General features: G+C 41.6%; 1 protein-coding gene across 1 annotated transcript in view; it reads right to left on the bottom strand.

Annotated features, from left to right (window-relative positions):
• LOC131424239 (putative ankyrin repeat domain-containing protein 19) overlaps nucleotides 1–21329 on the bottom strand; it is a 42886-nt gene extending 21557 nt beyond the window's left edge. The window contains exon 1 of the mRNA XM_058579906.1: nucleotides 20956–21329. Coding sequence (XP_058435889.1) covers nucleotides 20956–21096 — 141 coding nt within the window. The 5' untranslated portion in view covers nucleotides 21097–21329. The remainder of the gene's footprint in view (nucleotides 1–20955) is intronic.
• Between the last annotated feature and the right edge of the window lie 237 nt (nucleotides 21330–21566).

Genomic DNA, 21566 nt, shown 5'->3' on the forward strand with positions numbered 1-21566 from the left:
TTGGCGGTTGGGGTGCTACCAGCGGTTGATTGACAGGAGGCTTCCAGTTCAGCAGCAGCTACCTCGGAGTTAGCAAAGGAATTCACCTCAGAGGTAACTGAGGCCTTGCCCAGAGAGGAGACCTCCAGCAAGGCAGTGACTTCTGCGGCACCCCAGAAAGAAGATCTCTAGGTGATCTTAGGCTGGCGGCAGGGGAATCAGAGACAGCAATGGCGGTTGGGGTGCTGCCAGCGGTTGATTGACAGGAGACTTCCGTTTCAGCAGCAGTTACCTGGGAGTTAGCAAAGGAATTCACCTCAGAGGTAACTGAGGCCTTGCCCAGAGAGGAGACCTCCAGCATGGCAGTGACTTCTGTGGCAGCCCAGAAAGAAGACTTCCAGGTGATTTTAGGCTGGCGGCAGCAGAATCAGAGACAGGAGTGGCGATTGGGATGCTGCCAGCGGTTGATTGACAGGAGACTTCCGGTTCAGCAGCAGCTACCTCGGAGTTAGCAAAGGAATTCACCTCAGAGGTAACTGAGGCCTTGCCCAGAGAGGAGACCTCCAGCATGGCAGTGACTTCTGGGGCAGCCCAGAAAGAAGACTTCCAGGTGATTTTAGGCTGGCGGCAGCAGAATCGGAGACAGCAGTGGCGGTTGCGGTGCAGGCGGCCGTTGATTTACAGGAGAATTCCGATTCAGCAGAAGCTACCTCAGAGTTAGCAAAGGAATTCACCTAAGAGGTAACTGAGGCCTTGCCCACAGAGAAGACCTCCAGCATGGCAGTGATTTCTGCGACACCCCAGAAAGAAGACTTCCAGGTGATCTTAGGCTAGCGGCAGCAGAATAAGAGACAGGAGTGGCAGTTGGGGTGCTGCCAGCAGTTGATTGACAGGAGACTTCCGGTTCAGCAGCAGCTACCTCGGAGTCAGCAAAGGAATTCACCGCAGAGGTAACTGAGGCCTTGCCCAGAGAGGAGACCTAAAGCACGGCAGTGAATTCTGCAGCATCCCAGAAAGAAGATCTCTAGGTGATCTTAGGCTGGCATCAGGGAATCAGAGACAGCAATGGCGGTTGCGGTGCAGGCGGCAATTGATTTACAGGAGAATTCCGGTTCATCAGAAGCTACCTCAGAGTTAGCAAAGGAATTCACCTCAGAGGTAACTGAGGCCTTGCCCAGAGAGGAGACCTCCAGCACGGCAGTGACTTCTGCGGCAACCCAGAAAGAAGATCTCTAAGTGATATTAGGCTGGCTGCAGCAGAAATAGAGATAGCAGCAGCGGTTGTGGTGCAAGCGGCCGTTGATTGACAGGAAACTTCCGGTTCAGCAGCAGCTACCTGGGAGTTAGCAAAGGAATTCACCTCAGAGGTAACTGAGGCCTTGCCCAGAGAGGAGTCCTCCAGCACGGCAGTGACTTCTGCTTCAGCCCAGAAAGAAGACTTCCAGGTGATCTTAGGCTGGCGGCAGCAGAATCAGAGACAGCATTGGCGGTTGGGGTGCTACCAGCGGTTGATTGACAGGAGGCTTCCAGTTCAGCAGCAGCTACCTCGGAGTTAGCAAAGGAATTCACCTCAGAGGTAACTGAGGCCTTGCCCAGAGAGGAGACCTCCAGCAAGGCAGTGACTTCTGCGGCACCCCAGAAAGAAGATCTCTAGGTGATCTTAGGCTGGCGGCAGGGGAATCAGAGACAGCAATGGCGGTTGGGGTGCTGCCAGCGGTTGATTGACAGGAGACTTCCGTTTCAGCAGCAGTTACCTGGGAGTTAGCAAAGGAATTCACCTCAGAGGTAACTGAGGCCTTGCCCAGAGAGGAGACCTCCAGCATGGCAGTGACTTCTGTGGCAGCCCACAAAGAAGACTTCCAGGTGATTTTAGGCTGGTGGCAGCAGAATCAGAGACAGCAGTCGCGGTTGGGGTGCTGATAGCGGTTGATTGACAGGAGACTTCAGTCTCAGCAAAAAAATGCCAGAAAGCAGGCTGGACAAAAGAAGAAACAAGGACTCGACCAAAAGGCTGCTGCCAAAGCTGTCTTAATATATACCTGCACTGTCTGTACGACACAAATGCCAGACCCTAAGACCTTCAAGCAGCACTTTGAAAGCAAGTCGTGGCAGCTGCAGTAAAACAGGCTTTACATGCCAGAGACATTAATGAACAAGGGCAAATTGTGGCAGCTGCAGTAAAACAAGCTTTAGATGCCAGGCCAAGAACATGCTACAATTGTGAACAAACAGGACATTTTAAAAGGAATTGCCCCATTGGAGGAGGGTTTAACTAAACTAGGTATCAAAGGAGTAGAATACCAGGTATTTGCCCACGATGCCGTAGAGGGAGACATTGGGCTAATGAATGCTGTTCTCAAACCACCATAGAGGGTACTCCATTATCAAAAAACGAACAAGGACCAGGTGTTTATCCACGATATCGTGAAGAAAGGCATCGGGCTCCATTGCCAAAAAATGGACAGGGGGGCCCAATGCTCCGGGGCCCAAAACCGCAAATATACGGAGCACTGGAGGAACCCAGCAACCCCATCAGGGTAGTGCCCAGGACACATTGTCCATCAGATCCCTCATCAGACAAACCAGAGGGAGCGCAGGGTTGGACATCTGCGCCTCCGCCACAGCAGTACTAACTCCAGAGTTGGGAGTTCAAATCATTCCCACAGGGGTGAAAGGACCTCTTCCCAAAGGAACAGTAGGCTTATTATTGGGACACAGCTCTTCTACTCTAATAGGACTTATGATAAGTCCTGGGGTAATTGATCCCGATTATGAAGGTGAAATAAAAATTATAGCCAGTTCTCCAAAGGGTATATCAGTAATTTCACCAGGAGATAGAATAGCACAGTTACTAATAATACCCAGCCTACATGATAAATTTTCCAGTCGTACTGTAGAAAGAGGTTCCAAGGGATTAGGCTCCACAGGTGTAGACTGGGCTATGCTTTCTTTAAATTTAGATTCTCGCCCCATGCTAAAACTAAATATTCAAGGACATGAATTTAATGGTCTACTGGATACAGGTGCAGACCTTAGCATCATCTCTCGTCAAGAATGGCCAAAACATTGGCCATTACAACAAGCCACTCAAACGCTTCGAGGCCTAGGAGTGGCGACTAATCCCCATAGAAGTGCAATAGTATTAGATTGGAAGGATCCTGAAGGATGTGAAGGAACTATACAGCCATATGTATTGGATCATCTTCCCGTAAATTCATGGGGACGAGATGTCCTAGATCAATTAGGTTTGACATTAACAAATAACATCAACCAAAATGCACCCACTATTATGACTAGACAAGGTTTTAGGAAAGGAAAAAGATTAGAAAAACAAGAACAAGGTATAGCAGCACCAATACAAATAGATCAAGGAACAGAAAGACATGGGTTGGATTTTCAGAAAGGGCCACTGAGACAATAAAAATTACTTGGAAATCAGAAAGACCAGTATGGGTTCCTCAGTGGCCCCTGACTAAAGAAAAGATACAAGCAGCCCATGACCTGGTCAAACAACAATTAGCGGAAGGACATATACAACCTTCTGTATCTCCCCATAATACTCCCATTTTTGTCATCAAAAAGAAATCTGGTAAATGGAGATTATTGCAAGATTTAAGAGCCATTAATAATGAGATGGTTATTATGGGACCTGCTCAATCAGGGATTCCTCAGTTGTCTGCTTTGCCAAAAACCTGGTACGTTTTAGTTATAGATATTAAAGATTATTTTTTTTTCAATTCCAATTCATCCTGAGGATAGTCCATGTTTTGCATTTACTATCCCTGCACTGAATCATGAAGGTCCTGATCAGAGATACGAATGGAAAGTACTCCCTCAAGGGATGGCTAACAGCCCAACTATGTGTCAAATTTATGTTAACAAAGTAATCCAGCCACTTAGAAATCAAAATCCTGAACTACAAATATTTCACTATATGGATGATGTATTATTAGCACACAAAGATAAAAACACATTGCTAGAATGTTATGCCACACTTACAAACTTATTAAAAAATTATAATCTAGAGATAGCAATAGATAAAGTACAATTAAATTTTCCAATTAATTATTTAGGAGTTCTATTATCCTCAACCATGGTCCGTCCACCAAAAATTCAAATACGAGTAGATCAACTCAAATCACTTAATGACTTTCAAAAGTTATTAGGAGACATAAATTGGATAAGGCCTTATTTAGGTATACCAACAGGAGATTTGGGACCTTTATTTGATATCCTAAAAGGTCCGTCAGATCCAAATTCACCCCGAATGTTAACGCCTGAAGCAAGAAAGGCATTAAAAATCATTGAAACATATATGGAAAATATGCATTTGGATAAAATTGATATAAGTTTGCCTTTATTATTTATTGTACTACCAACAAAAAATATTCCTACAGGAGTATTTTGGCAAGAAGGTCCATTATTATGGATACATTTATCTTATTCTCCTAACACTATTCTTACTAGGTATCCTGAGGCTGTAGGACAATTAATACTCAAAGGAATAAAAGCAGCAAAGGGAGCGTTTGGAATTTCTCCCAATAAAATTATTACTCCATATACTATGAATCAAATTGATGAGTTAGCTAATGAGTTAAATACTTGGGCAATAATCATGTGCAAATCTAATGTTTCATTTGATAACCACTTACCATCTAATCCTTTATTGTCTTTTTGGTCATTGCATCCTGTAATTTTTCCAAAAATGACAAGAAAAACACCTATCATGAATGCTCCAAATATATTCACTGATGGGTCAAATAATGGTACAGCAGCAGTAGTTACCCCTGATCAAACTTTTACATTTTTAGTACCCAAACAATCAGCTCAAAAGGTAGAGCTTAATGCAGTTTTACAAGCTTTTGTGATGTTTAAAGATTCTGTATTTAATTTATTTTCTGATAGTCAGTATGTAGTTAATGCTATAGTATCTCTTGAAGATGCTGGTAGGATTTCCCCTTCTTCTACTGTTTTCTCTTTGCTTTCCACTATACAAAATCTAATCTGGGACAGAAAAGATCCATTCTTTATAGGACATATCAGGGCACATACAGGATTGCCTGGAGCCCTTAGTTTGGGCAATTATTTAGCAGATAAAACTACACATGACATACATATTTTCTCTACACTAGAAGAAGCTATAAATTTTCATAAAAAGTTCCATGTCAATGCTAATACTTTACAAAAGCGTTTTAAAATAACTAAGGAACAAGCTAGACAAATAATAAAACAATGTCAAAATTGTGTGACCTTTTTACCACAAGTTAATCTTGGAGTCAATCCTAGAGGATTGATACCTAACCATATTTGGCAGATGGACGTCACACACTTGCCAGAATTTGGAAAATTAAAATATTTGCATGTTACAGTTGATACTTCTTCTGGATTTTTGATGGGCTCCCTTCATGCCGGAGAAAAAACTAAAGATGTTATAGCTCATTGCTTACAAAATTTTGCCACTGTGGGTGTTCCAAAACAGTTAAAAACAGATAATGCCCCTGGTTATACTTCTACCTCTTTTAAACAATTTTGCTCAACATTTGGCATTACTCATATAATAGGAATCCCATACAATCCACAGGGACAAGGCATAGTTGAAAGAGCTCATCAAACTATTAAAATGTACTTATTAAAGCAAAAAGAAGGAATTGGGTAGGGGTATAGATTCCCCAAAGATAAACTTAAAATAACCCTTTTTACTCTAAACTTTTTAAATTTGGATTCATCAGGACTTAGTGCTGCGGAAAGGCATATGTGTCCAAAAAATGTACATAAGCCCAAGGTACTTTGGAAGGATATTCTAACAGGACAATGGAAAGGTCCTGACCCAGTAATTGTCTCGAGTCGGGGGTCTGTTTGTGTGTTTCCACAGGGAGAACAGCAGCCAATTTGGATTCCAGAGAGATTAACCAAGGTCCTGACCCAGTGATTGTCTGGAGTCGGGGGTCTGTTTATGTGTTTCCACAGGGAGAACAGCAGCCGATTTGGATTCCAGAAAGATTAACTAAAGCGATTTCTACAGACCAAAAAGAAGATGATTTGGCTCAAATCCATAACAACTGATATCCAAAACTCCAGTTTGGCTATTCTTACGTCTGCAACAGAATCAGGATGCTTTTTTCAATATCTATTTTATTATTGCCCTTTGCCATATCATGAAGTTCTATTTTGTTTTTTGAGCTCATACAGACCTAGGTTAATGTTTTGCTGATCAGTTCTATTTTTTGACTATAGAGTTTTTAAACATTGCAATGGAGATTTCACCTGTAAAAAGTTATAAGGCCTTTACTATAATGTTATGTGTTGTATGTATTATATTATGTGTGCACACTTGTGTTTTGTGTTATATGTTTGAATGTACGTATGTCCATATATCATATATGATGAGCGCTCATGATAAAATGGATCCAAATTTTTTTTTCACGTGAATTATATGGTTTAATTTAAATTGGGTAAACAACTGTTGAGGATTGTTTTAATATGTAAACAAAAAAGAAGGTTAACAGATCTGTTTGTTTACTTTCACCTTTCCTTTTCATTATATTTAATAATTCTCTTAAAGATAATGTAAATTGTTAAGAAAATTGTTTTCTTTTAGTGCCTTCTGTAATGTTACATAATTTTTTCTTTAGCCATTATTGCCAGAATTCCTATCTTCATCCCAGTGCTGGTGAAGACAATGTAAATTGTTAAGAAAATTGTTTTCTTTTAGTGCCTTCTGTAATGTTAAATAATTTTTTTTTTCTTTAGCCATTATTGCCAGAATTCCTATCTTCATCCCAGTGCTGGTGAAGTCAAAGATAAAACCAATCTACAGCTTCTGCAATAGCCATCACTGAACTGCTTGCAGAACTTGCCTGGACACATTGTGAACTCACCTGTATGCATTGTGAACTATCTGTTGGTGCAGCGACTTGTGGTAGTGTTGGGGTATTTTTGCTGATGATGTCATCGGTGGTACAATTTTTCCAAAAGGAGCCTTCAATTGGCTTGGTGTATCTTCCTCCCTTCTGCTTGTCATGATTGTCCAGCTAAAATTTGGGGGCCAACAGAGGTGAGGCAAAGAACCTCACCCCCCCTCTTGGTACAAAGACCTCTCCACAGGTGTGGCTGTATATTGGACTGGTAGTCAATGACGGGTAAGATCCAATTGCAATGGTACCAACCTAAAGGGTAAGGACCATATGTACTATTGGACAACCTAAGGCAGGCACGGTCCCTAAGCCACATGCTTTTTGTTTAAACAGAGAGGGGGAGATGTTGAGAGCCACAGCCAAAGGGGCCCCAGCAAACTTCCAGCTGCCAGCAAACTTCCAGCTGCCGGCTGATGATTGGCTCACAGCGGCCCCAGCAACATCTAGCTGATTGGCTCCTCGGCCCCAGCAACATCTAGCTGATTGGCTCCTCTGCGGTGATGCTCATTGGGCTGTTTCCCTGCCCTTTCAGACCACGGAGCTGCTCATTGGGGGACTTTTTTGGCTCCGCCCACGTGACCCAGCCAATCGGCCTCAAGAGCAGGAGGATTGTGAGAGGTGGAGAGAAGCTTGTGGGGGAGAGAGAGGCTTGTGGAAAGCCGGTGGTGGCAGTTGAGGCTCTGAGGGCTTTTCCTGAGAGGCTGTTTTGTTTGGCGTGTGTGGTTCTAAAAATAAAGTTAGTTTCTTTTGACAAGTGGCTCCTGATTGTGCCCAGCCAGACTGCGGCACAGCAGCAGCTACCTCGGAGTTAGCAAAGGAATTCACCTCAGAGGTAACTGAGGCCTTGCCCAGAGAGGAGACCTCCAGCACGGCAGTGACTTCTGTGGCAACCCAGAAAGAAGATCTCTAGGTGATCTTAGGCTGGCGGCAGCGGAATCAGAGACAGCAATGGCGGTTGGGGTGCTGCCAGCGGTTGATTGACAGGAGACTTCCGGTTCAGCAGCAGCTACCTCGGAGTTAGCAAAGGAATTCACCTCAGAGGTAACTGAGTCCTTGCCCAGAGAGGAGACCTCCAGCACGGCAGTGACTTCTGCGGCACCCCAGAAAGAAGACTTCCAGGTGATGTTAGGCTGGCGGCAGCAGAATCAGAGACAGCAGTGTCGCTTGGGGTGCTGCCAGCAGTTGATTGACAGGAGACTTCCGGTTCAGCAGCAGCTACCTTGGAGTTAGCAAAGGAATTCACCTCAGAGGTAACTGAGGCCTTGCCCACAGAGGAGACCTCCAGCACGGCAGTGACTTCTGGGGCACCCCAGAAAGAAGATCTCTAGGTGATCTTAGGCTGGCGGCAGCGGAATCAGAGACAGCAATGGCGGTTGGGGTGCTGCCAGCGGTTGATTGACAGGAGACTTCCAGTTCAGCAGCAGCTACCTCGGAATTAGCAAAGGAATTCACCTCAGAGGTAACTGAGGCCTTGCCCCGAGAGGAGACCTCCAGCACGGCAGTGACTTCTGCGGTAGCCCAGAAAGAAGACGTCCAGGTGATCTCAGGCTTGCAGCTGAAGAATCAGGGGCAACAATGGTGAGGGCGGCGGTTGATAGGAGACTTCCAGTTCAGCGGCTTCTTTTAATTTTTCTTAATTAATTACATTTTTTATACTGTGTATAGTTTGTTTTTTATTTAATTATGTCTTAAATAATTTATTTATATAATTTAGTTTAGATAGAATACATATTTGACAGATTTGACGTTCTTATAATAAATTTAGATTTTTTAGTTAAATGTACTACTATTTAATTTCAATGATTTAAAAAATAAGACAAATTCTGAACCTGTTTTTGTTTTTTAGTGCGTTCCAGTTATAAATAATGGTGGGGTCATGGTTAACATTTTCATAAGTACAAGTAGTTTTCTTCATTTCAATACTCAGTACTCCCTCTTTTCATGCTTTCTTCTGTCCCCTTAGTCCCTTTGTCCATCACTACTGTTCTTCCATTTATTTATTTATTTATTTATTTTCATTTTTTAAAAAAATGTTCCTTTTAGATCTACATGACAGTAGATTTTATTTTGAAATATTGTACATACATTAAGCACCACTTATTCTAATTAGGATACCTTTCCTGCAATTGGACATGATACAGAAATTCATTGGTCTTATATTCATATATGAATATAGGAGTGTTATGTCTGATCCATTCTTTTGTCTTTCCTATTCCCATCCATTTTCCCTTCCCTTTGTTTACCTTTGTCTAATCAATTGAATTTATATTCTTTCATGTCCCTGTTCCTTGTTGTATGTTAGTATCCACAGAGAGTATATGGGGCCTTTTCTTGGAGGGGGATGAGGATTGCTTATTTTGCTTACCATGATATTCTCTAGTTCCATCCATTTGCCAGCAAATGCTATAATTTTATTCTTCTTTATGGCTGAGCAATATTCCATTGGGATTAGTGGAAAGTGGCTTTTCTCACAGCTCTATGATTCTGAACTCAGTGAGAAAACTATTTCTCTCTGAGGGGAGTGAAAAAAAAAGCACTTGACTGATACTCAATAGTGGACAGATAACCTTGAAGACTGGGAAACTGATGGTACATCAGACAAAGATGAGAAGAGGATTTTAGCTAATCCCCTGTAAACTGTGAGGAAAATTAGTAGACAAAATGGAAAAATATTAAAAAGTGCTGGGGAATTCATGGCATGGGAAATACCAGGATCAGAGGGGAAGCCTGCACTGAGCTGATCTAGAGGCTATTTGACTCATTAAAATGCATGAAATTCAGCTGGGTCTATCTTAGCCCAGCGTGGAGACATTTTGGTATCTCCATGCAACAGTAGCACCAAACTGGATTGGGAACTTAGATCCATGAGTTTGCCGCTAAGTCCAATACATGAATTCAGCAGACACCAACCAAGAGCTCTACACTGAGCCTAACAAATCAGCAAAATTTCCGGCATAGAGAATTTCTGGCATGGAGACCATTTTGCAGGGGGTCATACAGGTTGGAAAGGCCAGAGGAAACCCACGCTCCAATGCTCCCTTGAACCTGGCAGCACATAAGACTAGTTGTAGGCAACTCAGTGAAATCCTATCTCTAAATAAAATACAGAATAGGAGTAAAAATTTTTACTCCTCACCCTTCAGATAGAGCCATAATATCCATAGTATACAACGAACTCAAAAAAATTAAACAATAAGAAAACAAATAACCCAATTAACAAATGGGCCAAGGACCTAAACAGACACTTCTCAGAGAAGCATATACAATTAATCAACAAATACACACACACAAAAAAAAAATGCTCACCATCTCTAGCAATCAGAGAAATGCAAATTAAAACCACTCTAAGATACCATCTCACTCCAGTAAGAATGGCAGCCATTATGGAGTCAAACAATAATAAGTGCTGGCGAGGATGTGGGGAAAAGGGTACACTTAATGTATGTTGGTGGGACTGCAAATTGGTGCAGCCAATCTGGAAAGCAGTATGGAGATTCCTTGGAAAGCTGGGAATGGAACCACCATTCAACCCAGCTATTCCCCTTCTTGAACTATTCCCCAAAGACCTAAAAAGAGCATACTATAGGAATACAGCTACATCAATGTTCATATCAGCACAATTCACAATAGCTAGAATGTGGAACCAACCTAGATGCTCGTCAATAGATGAATGGATAAAAAAAAAAGTGGCATTTACACACAATGGAATATTACTCAGCACTAAAAAATAACAAAATCATGACATTTGCAGGGAAATGGATGGCACTAGAGCAGATTATGCTAAGTGAAGCTAGCCAATCCCTAGAAAACAAATGCCGAATGTCTTCTTTGATATAAGGAGGGCAACTCAAAACAGAGCAGGGAGGAAGAGCATGAGAAGAAGATTACCATTAAACAGGGATGAGAGGTGGGAGGGAATGGGAGAGAGAAGGGGAATTGCATGAAAATGGAAGGAGACCCTCATTGTTATACAAAATTACATATAAGAGGATATGAGGGGAAAGGGAAAAAAAGAGAAATGAATTACAGTAGATGGGGTAGAGAGAGGTGATGAGAGGGGAAGGGAGGGGAGGGGGGATAGGAAGGGGATAGGAAAGGCAGCAGAATACAACAGACACTAGTATGGAAGTATGTATAAACGTGGATGTGTAACCAATGTGAATCTGCAATCTGTACACGTGGTAAAAATGGGAGTTCATAACCCACTTGAATCAAATGTATGAAATATCACATGTCAAGAGCATTGTAACGTTTTGAACAACCAATTAAAAAACACAGAATAGGGATGGCAATGTGGCTCAGTGGTCAGGTTCCCCCAGATTCAATCCCTGGTAATCCCCCTCTCCCCAAACACACACAAAGAAAGGGTATTGGCTGGGAGATCTCAAAGGCAGGTACTTTCATTCACAGAGAGGTAATTGTGATTTTTCTTGTTACAGCAACAGATTCACATTCTTCATGTTGGCTTAGTAGGTTAACCACATAGTTTGACTGAATATGTGCAGTTTGAAAACAACTTGTATGAGAAGTAGTGAATCACAAGAGGCAGAGGGATCCAAAGGCAGGTTCTTACTAAGATGACAGAGTGTTGGGAATTGTTCCCTGTAGCATTACCAGGTTTATATTATTCATTTGAAAGCATCAGGGCCAGTGCTTATTGTGGCCAAATATATGTAGTTTGAAATGGCTTATAGGTCTCCATATATGTGCTCCCATAGCCTCCAGTGAGCACTCTAGGGAAAAGAGTAAGCAGAGAATCATTAGTAGGTGGTACCAGGGTTTTGAAGTCTAATGTAATCAAACACTTAAACTTTTCCTAAGTTTTTAAATATTATGACCCTTTAAATTTAATTAATTAGCTTATGTATTTATTTTATAGTTCTAGAAAAAGAACACAGAGTCATTCTATAATATAGGTACATCCGTAAGCCTTGCTTATTTTTAGTTTTGAGGCCATCTCATTAAGTTGCTGGTACTTGCCTTCAACTTGGAATCCTCTTGCCTCTGTCTCTTGAGTCACTTGGAATTAAATGCATGTACCAGTGAGTCCAGACAAGTTTTGAACTTTAAAGGAAACAACAAATGTTTGTCATGAAAGTACATTGAGGAAGCTGTTGGTATTACTAAAAATGCATGGGTATAAGAGTTAGAATGACAGTTCTGATTGGTGGAAAGAAGAACATTAGTATATCTGCATCAACTTCACTTTGATCATGATTTGTACATGCACAATATAACCAGGTAGAACTCCAAGAGGGTGGAATAGAAGGTACAAATGAAGAAATATTTCTACCCCTTGCCCTAGACATAGGTCTGACCTGCTGAGAAGTCCTGTGGTAAAGCAACTTGCCAGAGAGGCACAGCCTAGGGGAAGTCAGGAAGTCCTAAACACCTCACAGTTTTCACAGGTCACAGGGCATTGCATGCACACACAATGCCACATGGCTCAGGTGAAATTTTCTTGGCAGATCTGAGGAGACAATTTCCAGTCAATGTGGGAGAACTAGGGTCTTGTCAGAAACCTAGGAATCCAATCCTCCTTTTAAGCACAGGTGTGAAGGGAAGGGAAGGTATAACAGTGGGAATTTTCAGGGCCCCCTAATCCCAGGTGGGTGTGGTGCCTATGATGTTGTTGTTGCATGATCTTACCTGGGAGGTGGAGCTCCCACAGTTCAGGGTGTGCAGGAAAGCTGCAACAGTTCACTAAAGCTACCTTGCATTCAAGTGCATATTTAGACACTTTTCTTCTCCTTGTAGTGGCCTTGGCTAAGGCAGAGACCAGCAAATGTACTGAGGGTGTTAGGTGATGCCACACTTTGTCATGAGCATCAACCCTGATCTTCTGCCGATGATAGAACCAAGCCTGGATCACTGTTACCCTGAATACTATGCCTCCAGAACTTAGCATGCAGTCTAGGCTTTATTCTTTTTGTTGTGCTGTGTCTTGGAACTAGCAGTTCAAGAGGCACCAGTCTCTTCGTACAGCCCCAGAGCACCAGCTGGCAATTAATGACCTTCCCTAGATTGGCTAGGTAATTTAATGCCCCAAGTTAGGGCCCAAAGGACCTTAATAAATGTGATTCTGGGACAGCAGTATGGATGCAAGTTTCCGCACAAGGACACATCACCGCTGGCCAACAGCCTGCAGCCAAGCCAAGTTCACAACTTCAGAGAAACTCTTCTGCTCCTCCCAAGAATTCATTCCTCTTTATTCTGACAGCAATTGTCTAATATGTCCTGACACTGATGCTGTTATATCCTGGTCATCACCAATTCCTATGGAAAAAAAGTGTACTTCAGCTTAACCTGATTTTCCCAGGAACTTGCTCAAGATAGCATCTATTCATCTAGCATATGGTTCCCAAACTGTGCCTAATCAAATTCCTTTTAAGTTTGTCCAGAGTAGCATTATTAATCCAATGTGCCAATATTGGGCCAAGAGAACACTCAGGAATGTACTTTCTGGGGCCCCAGACTGGGTGCTGGTTTCCACTCTTACACAGTTCCCAGCCCAACCTGGGGCCAAGTCAAGGACACTTCCTCAGAGAAAAAATTCCCTCTCCCACCCTGAATTTCCTGTTCCCTATTCTGCCATGAATTATTTCAGAATGCCTGAAACCAGAAACCTTAAATCCCAGCTGTCCTCAATTTCTGTGGGAAACATTCTATTTAGCTTACCATCCTTCTAATAGTAATTAAGGCAGAGAAAACTTCTCGGTCCATCCCCTGGCTCCCATCTGTGACCAATGTAGCTCTGAAGTCCTGACGGGGGGGGGGGGATTATTCCAGTAAGCAAATCATAGGCCAGAACAACCCTGAGTGATGTGACTTTCCAAGTCCTCATCCTGGGTGCACTTATCCATCCATATGAACTTCACACCCAGACCCAAACTTGGGACCAATGACATCCAATGACCAGGAGAACCTAGGCTTCTTTTAGGACGTTCTTCCTCTGTTTTTGTAGCAAGAATATCCTCAGGTTGTGTGTAAAAGGCAAGTTTTTATCCTGATTCACCTACTTTAAAAGAAAATTTATCTCAACTTTAGAAAACTGATCCTAGAGTTATCACAGGTAAAGTACTTTTATGGGGGTCCTGATACCCACATGTGACCAATCTTCTAAGTCTTGTCAGGGGAAGCAAAGCTCTAATGTTCATGTTTGGGCCATAAGAACCTACAGGAATGTGCCTTTGTAATTTGGTCCTAGTAGGAACAGATCTCCCTGCATGCAACTTTTACATGTCACCACAAATATTTGGCCTATCCAAGCACCCTCACTAATATAAATATTTCTTATATTTCCAGGAATTTCTTTATCCCTCTTCATACCATAAATGGCCTCAGGTTGCCTGCAGCTGGCTCAGTTGGAGACTGAGTATCACCTGCTTCTGTGGCAAAAATTTTACTTCCACTCTTTTTGCTTCTCCTAGTAGTTGGGATGCAGTAAGGTTCTTCATCCAGTCCTTGGATATCCAGCTATGAATAATAGATCTCTTTATAAAACTGGCTAGGAGAAGAGAAGGTAATTCACAAGTCCAAAAGATGTGCCAGAAGAATCCTCAGAACTCCTCATAAACATGGCTTTATAAGACATCAGACTTATTGCAGGTTTTCATACATGAGCACATCACAGCCCATTCATAATCTGCAGTCAAGCCAAGACTGTCCCCTGATAGAAAGTGTTGTTCTCTGCCTAGGAATTACTTCCTCACCCTTATGCCAGAAGTCACCTCAGACTATCAGAGACTGGCACTCTTGCAGCATTGGTGTATGCTATTTCTTTAGAAAAACTTTGACTTCTATTTACCCTTCATTTTCTTTATATCCAGCACCTGGATCCCACTTGCAATCAATTCATCACTTCCTAAGTATGGCTATGGGAGGAGTATTTCACTGAGCCAAGTTTGGGACCAAGGAAACCTCAGGAATGTGGCTTTCTGGGGCCAAATCCTAGTTTCAGGGATCCAGGTCTGCATGCATCACATGCCACCACCAACATGAGGCCAAGCAACTCCCATTTCTGTGGAGAACATTTTCTCCTCATTCTTGGAAATTATTTCTCATTATTCCTGCAAGAAAGGAATTCAGATGGCCTGAAAATGGCAAGCTTGCATTCTCAATTTTTTTTCTACTTTTTAGTGAATCCTTTATCTCATTTTTTTCTAAGCTGCATGTAGGGTTATCACAGGCAAGTCCCTTCATGTGTCTGCTGGCTCCCTACATGTGACCAAACTCTCCCCTTCTAACTCTGTTGAAGAAGGGGTTATTGCAATATTTACATTTGGGCCAAAAGAAACCTCAGGAATGTGACTGGGATCCCATTCTGGGATCAGGAGTCTAAGCATGTGCACTATGTATCCTGCCTCCAACTTTTGGCCTAGACATATTTGTTCAAATGTTTCTCCTATTTCCAGGAATTTCTTTACAGCTCTTTCTACCACAAATTGAGTCAAGTTGCCTACCATTGGAACACTGAATCCTGAGTGTTTCCAGATTCTTCTCCTAATGGTTTGAGTCAGACAAGTCTCTTCATTTAGCTCCTAGAACCAACCCCAGCTGAGAATAATCAAACTGTCCTTAGCCTGTATAGGGGAGTGTAACTCCTATTCCCAAAGGTTAGGCCAGCAGTGCCCTCATGAGTGAGGCTTTCTGGGACATCAAAAATCATATAGGTTTCCATGAATGTGCATTTCACGATCCATTCAGAGCCTGGAGCTGAGCTATGAACACCACCTCAAAAAAGATTTATTACTCAGCCATAAAGAAGAATAATTTATGACTTTTACTGGTAAATGAAAGGATCTAGAGAATATCATGCTAAGTGAAATAAGTCAATCTCTCAAAAGCAAAGGTTGAATGGTCTCTCTGATATGTGGATGCTAACACACAACAAGAGGAGGAGATAGAGGTTCAGTGGATTAGACAATGAATATTGAAGGGAAAAGATAGGGATAGAAATAGGAAAGACAGTGGAATGAATCTGACATAATTTTCTTATGTACATATATAAATCCACCACAGTAAAATATCAACATTGTGTACATGCACAAGACTGGGATACTATTTAGGAAGAATAACTCCATCTTTGAATAACTGTGTCAAAAGAGACTCTACCATCATGTATAACTAAAAAGACAATGTGTGTATGTGTGTATATATATATATATATATATATATATATATATATATATATATATATATATAGAACCAGGACTAGTGTTCTATAGTATATTAGGATGACTATTATTAACAAAAATATTATTTATTTTGTGAAAAATGAGGACAGGAGTATAAATGTTTTAAACACAAAGAAATGATAAATGTTTTAGAAGGATACTGATTATCCTGAGTAGGTCACTGCAAATTGTATTCATTGATTGCAATATCACAGTGTACCCCATAGATGTAGACAATTATAATGTGTCAATTGGAAAAGAGAAAGAGACCCTGAAGAGCTTTCTAGCTCCTTCCACCACCAGAATGAAGAGAGAAGGCACTGACTACAAAGAACAGGACTAAGACAGACCATGTAAATGACAGAAACTTGATCTTGAACTCTCCATCCTTCAGAACTATAAGAAATAACTAATTATTGTTTATAAGTCAAAGAATAATACAAAGTGAATGTCTGAATATAGCACAATGGATTGTAATTTTATATATAGCTAAAATGTATCAATTAAAAATGAATAAATTGAATGAAGACCACTAGAGTAGAGAAAGGAGATTGGGGGAGGGAGAAGGGAAGAAAAAAGGGCATAATATGGAAATTTCAATGGCAAAAACTGTGTTCTACACATTTATGAATGTCAGGATGCATCCCTACAATTATGTATACAATGTACTAAAAAGAACTCATAGTAAAATATCATAATAAAAAGAGTTATTCTAATACTACATATTTCCTTTACCATCTTCTAGCAGTAATGTTTTCAGACTGCCTAAAACTGGCACACTTAAATCCTGTGTGTCTACTATTTCTGTGGAAAAATATTTAATTTATCCTGTCCTGCTTCTCTAGCAGTGCAACAAGGGCCATTTTTTTTTCAGCCCTTGACTCCTCAGAGCTGATCAATAAATCTCATAAATGTGGCCAGGGAGAATTATTACAATGCACTAATGCACTAAAATTGGGTCCTTAGAATCCTCAGAAATGCATCAGTCTGAGAAATGTGGGTGCAGTTTTCCACACATGGAAAACTTCACATAGCAGCCATAACCTGAGATCAAGCCAAGGAAACCACCTGAGAGAAACATTTCTCCTCCTCCCAGGGACTTCTGATTGCAGCCTACCTGACCTCTTCTCAATTCCTACAACTTTCTGTGGTAGACATCCCATGTGACTGGCATCTCTTAATCTGAAGCTTTGGGTTTCTGCTCACTTCTTTGCTCATCACTCTCTGAGAGTCAGTCCACAGAGAATCTGACCCTGCTACACTTTGCCTGCTCTCTCAGGCCTTCTTTTGAAACAATGTAAATACAATAAGCAGTGGAACCCTCCATGACACCCTAACTCCAAAATCATGCAATTCTGCAGAATCAGCATCTTGTGATTAATGCCAAGATCTAAAATCATGTCAAGCAAAGCCTCCTGGGGATCACAGCTGTAGCAATCTCTGAGTGCCCAGGTAACTGATCATGGTGAAACAAATTCCTAGAGTTCTCTATGCAGGAAGAGTGCCCCACTGGTGTATTCTCAAAGAAAATTTTATTTTTACACCCTTTATCCTGAGATGAGTGTGGTTTTGATATTTCCTGGGACATCATCAAGTCATCTTTCCTATTGTTTCTGGGGAAGGTGATTGTTGTAATCTCTTTACCATATTTTCCTTAACCCCAATTTTAGTCACTTTTTGCCAAACTTCTGGGTTTTTAATTCTTTTTCTCTGCTTTCAGCTTATTATCACAGAAAACTTGACCAAATACTGCTAGAAATATCCATGATATACCCTGAATGCTATGCTATCTTGAAATTTCTACCTCCAGATAAATTAGTCCATTCAGCCTCAGAAAGTTTTGGGATATTGGCAAAATGAAGACAACTTCTTTACCATAATGTAACACAAATGGCCTCTAGTCCAATTTCTAATAGAGTCCTCCTTTTCCTCTAAACCTCATGAGTATCGTTTTTAGTGTCCACTGTCTTTTGACATTCTGGTCTTCTGAGTTTCCTCCAGAATTACCCATTAAACTCTGCTTAAAACAATCTAAGACTTTTCCTTCTTGTATCTGTAAACTTTCCAAACTCCTTCCCTCATACTTAGCAATGGAGGGGAAAACATTGCTTGTCATTGCCATTACTTGCCTTGTCTTTATTAATATGACTTGGTCATAAAGGGAAAGCCAAGCCTTGACTATCCTTGCCTTTTGTTGCCTTGCCTTGCCTTGCCTTGCCACGGATTGACTATAGAATGAGGCTTGAGTTGTTTTGCCTTACTTTGCTTTGTCTCACAATTCTTGGCTATCTATTGAAAGGCCAGTTACTATGGCTTGTCTTTACTTAGAATACATTGCTTGGCTATTGAGAGGAAGCCAAACCTTTCCTTTCCATGTTTTGACTATCAAGGGGAAACTGAGTATTGCCTTGTTGCTTTGCTGTAACTTGTCTTGCCTTTCCATAGGTTGAGCATACTGGGAATGCATTTTGTATCTGGTTTCCCTTGATTTCCATAGTTTACCTATTGGGGAAAGGCAAGGAAGTCAAGGCAGCTTTGCTTGCTGGCATATTGATAAGCCAGGCCAATCTAAGCCAATCCAATCCAAATTTTGTCTTATTTGGCCTTACCACATCATGGCTTGGCTATTAGTGGAAGCTAGACCTAGCTCATTCTTGGAGGTACTTGCCTTGAATTTCCATGATTTGAATATACAGAGGAAGCAAAACATGCTCTTTCTGTGCCTTGTCTTGGCTTGCATTGCTATGCCTTGGCTCTCAAGACGAATCCAAGAATGGCCTTTACTACCTTTGTTTTGCTATGCCTCGCCTAACCTTGTCATGGTTTGGCTATCAAGGAGAAGGCCAGTTTTGTCTTACCTTGCCTTGTCTTGACTCCCATGGCTTGGCTTCTAGGAGAAACCAAGCCAAACCAGGCTGAGCCATGTTTTTCCTTCTCTCTCTTGCTTGTCTGCCTGGCCTTGCCTTGCTTTGGCTTTCATAGATTGGCTGTTTAGGAGAAACCAAGAAAGTCTAGCTTAGCCATGCCTTTTATTGCCTTGCCTTGACATGGATTGCCTATTGAGAAAAAGCCAGGTCAAGCCAATTCAAGACATGCCTTCAAGTCTTCTTTGCCTTGCCTATCCAGATATAAACATACCATAAGAAAGGAAGATGTGCAAATCCAAGACTTGCCTTGCTTATGTTATGGTGCCTGGATGTGATGTAGTTATTGAGCAGAAGGCAAGCAGTACCTTGCCTTCCTTTGGCTTATGTTGTCTTGCCTTGCTGTGTCCTGACTATCAAATGGAAGCCAGACTTTATCCTACCTTGCTTTGCCTTGGGTTGTCTTACTTTGCCATGACATGGCTACTGAGAGGAAGCCAAACCAGGCCAAGCTTTGCTTTGCCTTGTATTACATTGCCTTTCCATGCCTTGGCTATTAGTTATTAGCCAAGGCAAGGCAATCACAGCAAAGTCTTCTCTTGCCTCCCTTAATTTATCTTGCCTTTTCATATTTTGGCTATTTATAATCCAATTTAGATCAAACCAAGTTGCTGTGCCTTGTCTCCTCTTGCCTTTCTATGGCCTGATGTGAAGAAAAGCCAAGCTAATTCTAGCCAAGTCAAGACATGCCTTGCCTTACCATGCCTGGCTGTACATTTCCATGGCTTTACTTTATTTTACTGTAAAGAAGACAAGTACAGTAAAGCTATGCCAAGGCAAGCCTTGACTTGCTTTGCCTTGCCTTGGCTATCAAATCAAAGCTAGGTTTGCTTTGCCTTTATTTGAAATTTCTTGCCTTGACTTCCCTTTCATTTCCTTGTTTTGCCATTGCTTGGCTATTGGAGGTAAGCCAACACTGTCTAGCTTTGACTTGACTAGTCTAGCCTTGTTGTGTCTTGCCATGGTTTGGCTATAGAGGAAAAGCCTTTCCTTGCTTTTCAATGGTTTTGGTATCAATTAGAAGTCAAGCATTGCCTTTATTTAACTTATTTTATGTCACCATGGCATGGGTAATGAGAAATATTCAAGTCTTGTCTAGTCCTGACTTACCTTGATATTTATTGTCTTACTTTTCATTGCCTTGTCATCATATGTCTCTGGAGAAGCTAAGCTATGTCTAGTTTAGCCCATCCCAGCCAAGTATTCCTTTGCCTTGTCTTGCTTTGCCCTCCTTCACCTTGCCATGTTTTTGCTATCCAGAAAAGCCCAGACTAGCCAATCCAAGACTTGTCTAATTTGCCTGACTTACACAGATGCCTATCCTGTCCCAGCTAATGCTTTTGTTGCTCATGGACTCCAGCTTGTGCGAATTTTACAGAATTCAGACCTCCCCTAGATGGCACTCCACTGGAAACAAGGACTGGAAGGGTCAAAAGTTGACAGGCCTCACACAAACTCTCCTAAGTGGTTTCAGGGATTAATCCACCTGAACTGTGGGCAAGGCACCTGACAAGTACATCCTTGAGATACCTGTAACACACCACTTTCCTCTGGCCTAGAGCTTGTTCTTAATGAATGGTGAGGTGGATTTGTGTTCCTACTTCCTGAACCTCCCTAGGGCTCAGTCATCTTTTCCCTTTAAGAACAGTGTCTTGGTTTCTAGGCTCCCTCATCTTTGCTCAAGAGACCCAGGTATTGAAATTTCTAAAAGCTTTTCATAAGAGACAGGAAACTATACATAGAGGGAGGATACAGAGATAATTTCTTACAAGCTGCTCAAATGGGAATAAAGAAATTCTCTTTCATGAGAGCACAACGTTCAAATTTTTCCTAAGGGCACCTTAAATTCTGACATCATTACCCCTGGATATGTGCAATTTTAGAGTGGCTTATAGGAACAACAGTGAAATGAAAGTATCAAGTAGGTTCCAAATTCAAACCGAATTCACAAATTAGTCCTACTTGAATTGAATTCTGCTGCAGCACAGGCTTCAGTTTCTTCCCAAGGGCTTCATAGTCAATCAGGCCCAACCAGGCCCAATATCTGGATTTGTAAAAGCTAGAATGAGCAGGAGGGAAATGGTACATAGAAAGCTTCTCCATACGGAATCAATCCAAATTCTTTATTTTGACATTTGGAGTCATCCCAATGTTCCCATACATCTTTGGGACCCTTTAGGTCCAGGACTCAGATTTGATGCCTATGTGCAATTTGTAAACTGCTTTTTATGGAAGCCAGGGAACTTTATTTGGAGGGAGTCTTCAGATGAAATTTCTTCATAAAGCTCAAGGGGGCATTAAGGAATTTTCTTTCAACACCCTACATCGTGCACATTCATCCTAAGTGCAATTTTTTAGTCAGCTTTTCTTTTCTGCTGTGATTAAAAGACCTGACAAGAACAGTTTTAGATGGAAAAGTTTACCTGGTGGCTCACAGTTTCAGAAGTCACAGTTCAAAAAGAACTGGCTCCATTCCTGGGGGCTCAAGGTGAAGCAGAATACCATGTTAGAGGTATGTGGTGAAGGAGAGCACATCAGGACATGCCCACCAGGAAGCAAAGAGAGAACTCTTC

The sequence above is a fragment of the Marmota monax genome, unplaced genomic scaffold (genome assembly GCF_021218885.2).
Source record: "Marmota monax isolate L192 unplaced genomic scaffold, Marmota_monax_Labrador192_F-V1.1 WCK01_AAM20220418_F8-fsc00376, whole genome shotgun sequence".
Taxonomy (NCBI): domain Eukaryota; kingdom Metazoa; phylum Chordata; class Mammalia; order Rodentia; family Sciuridae; genus Marmota; species Marmota monax.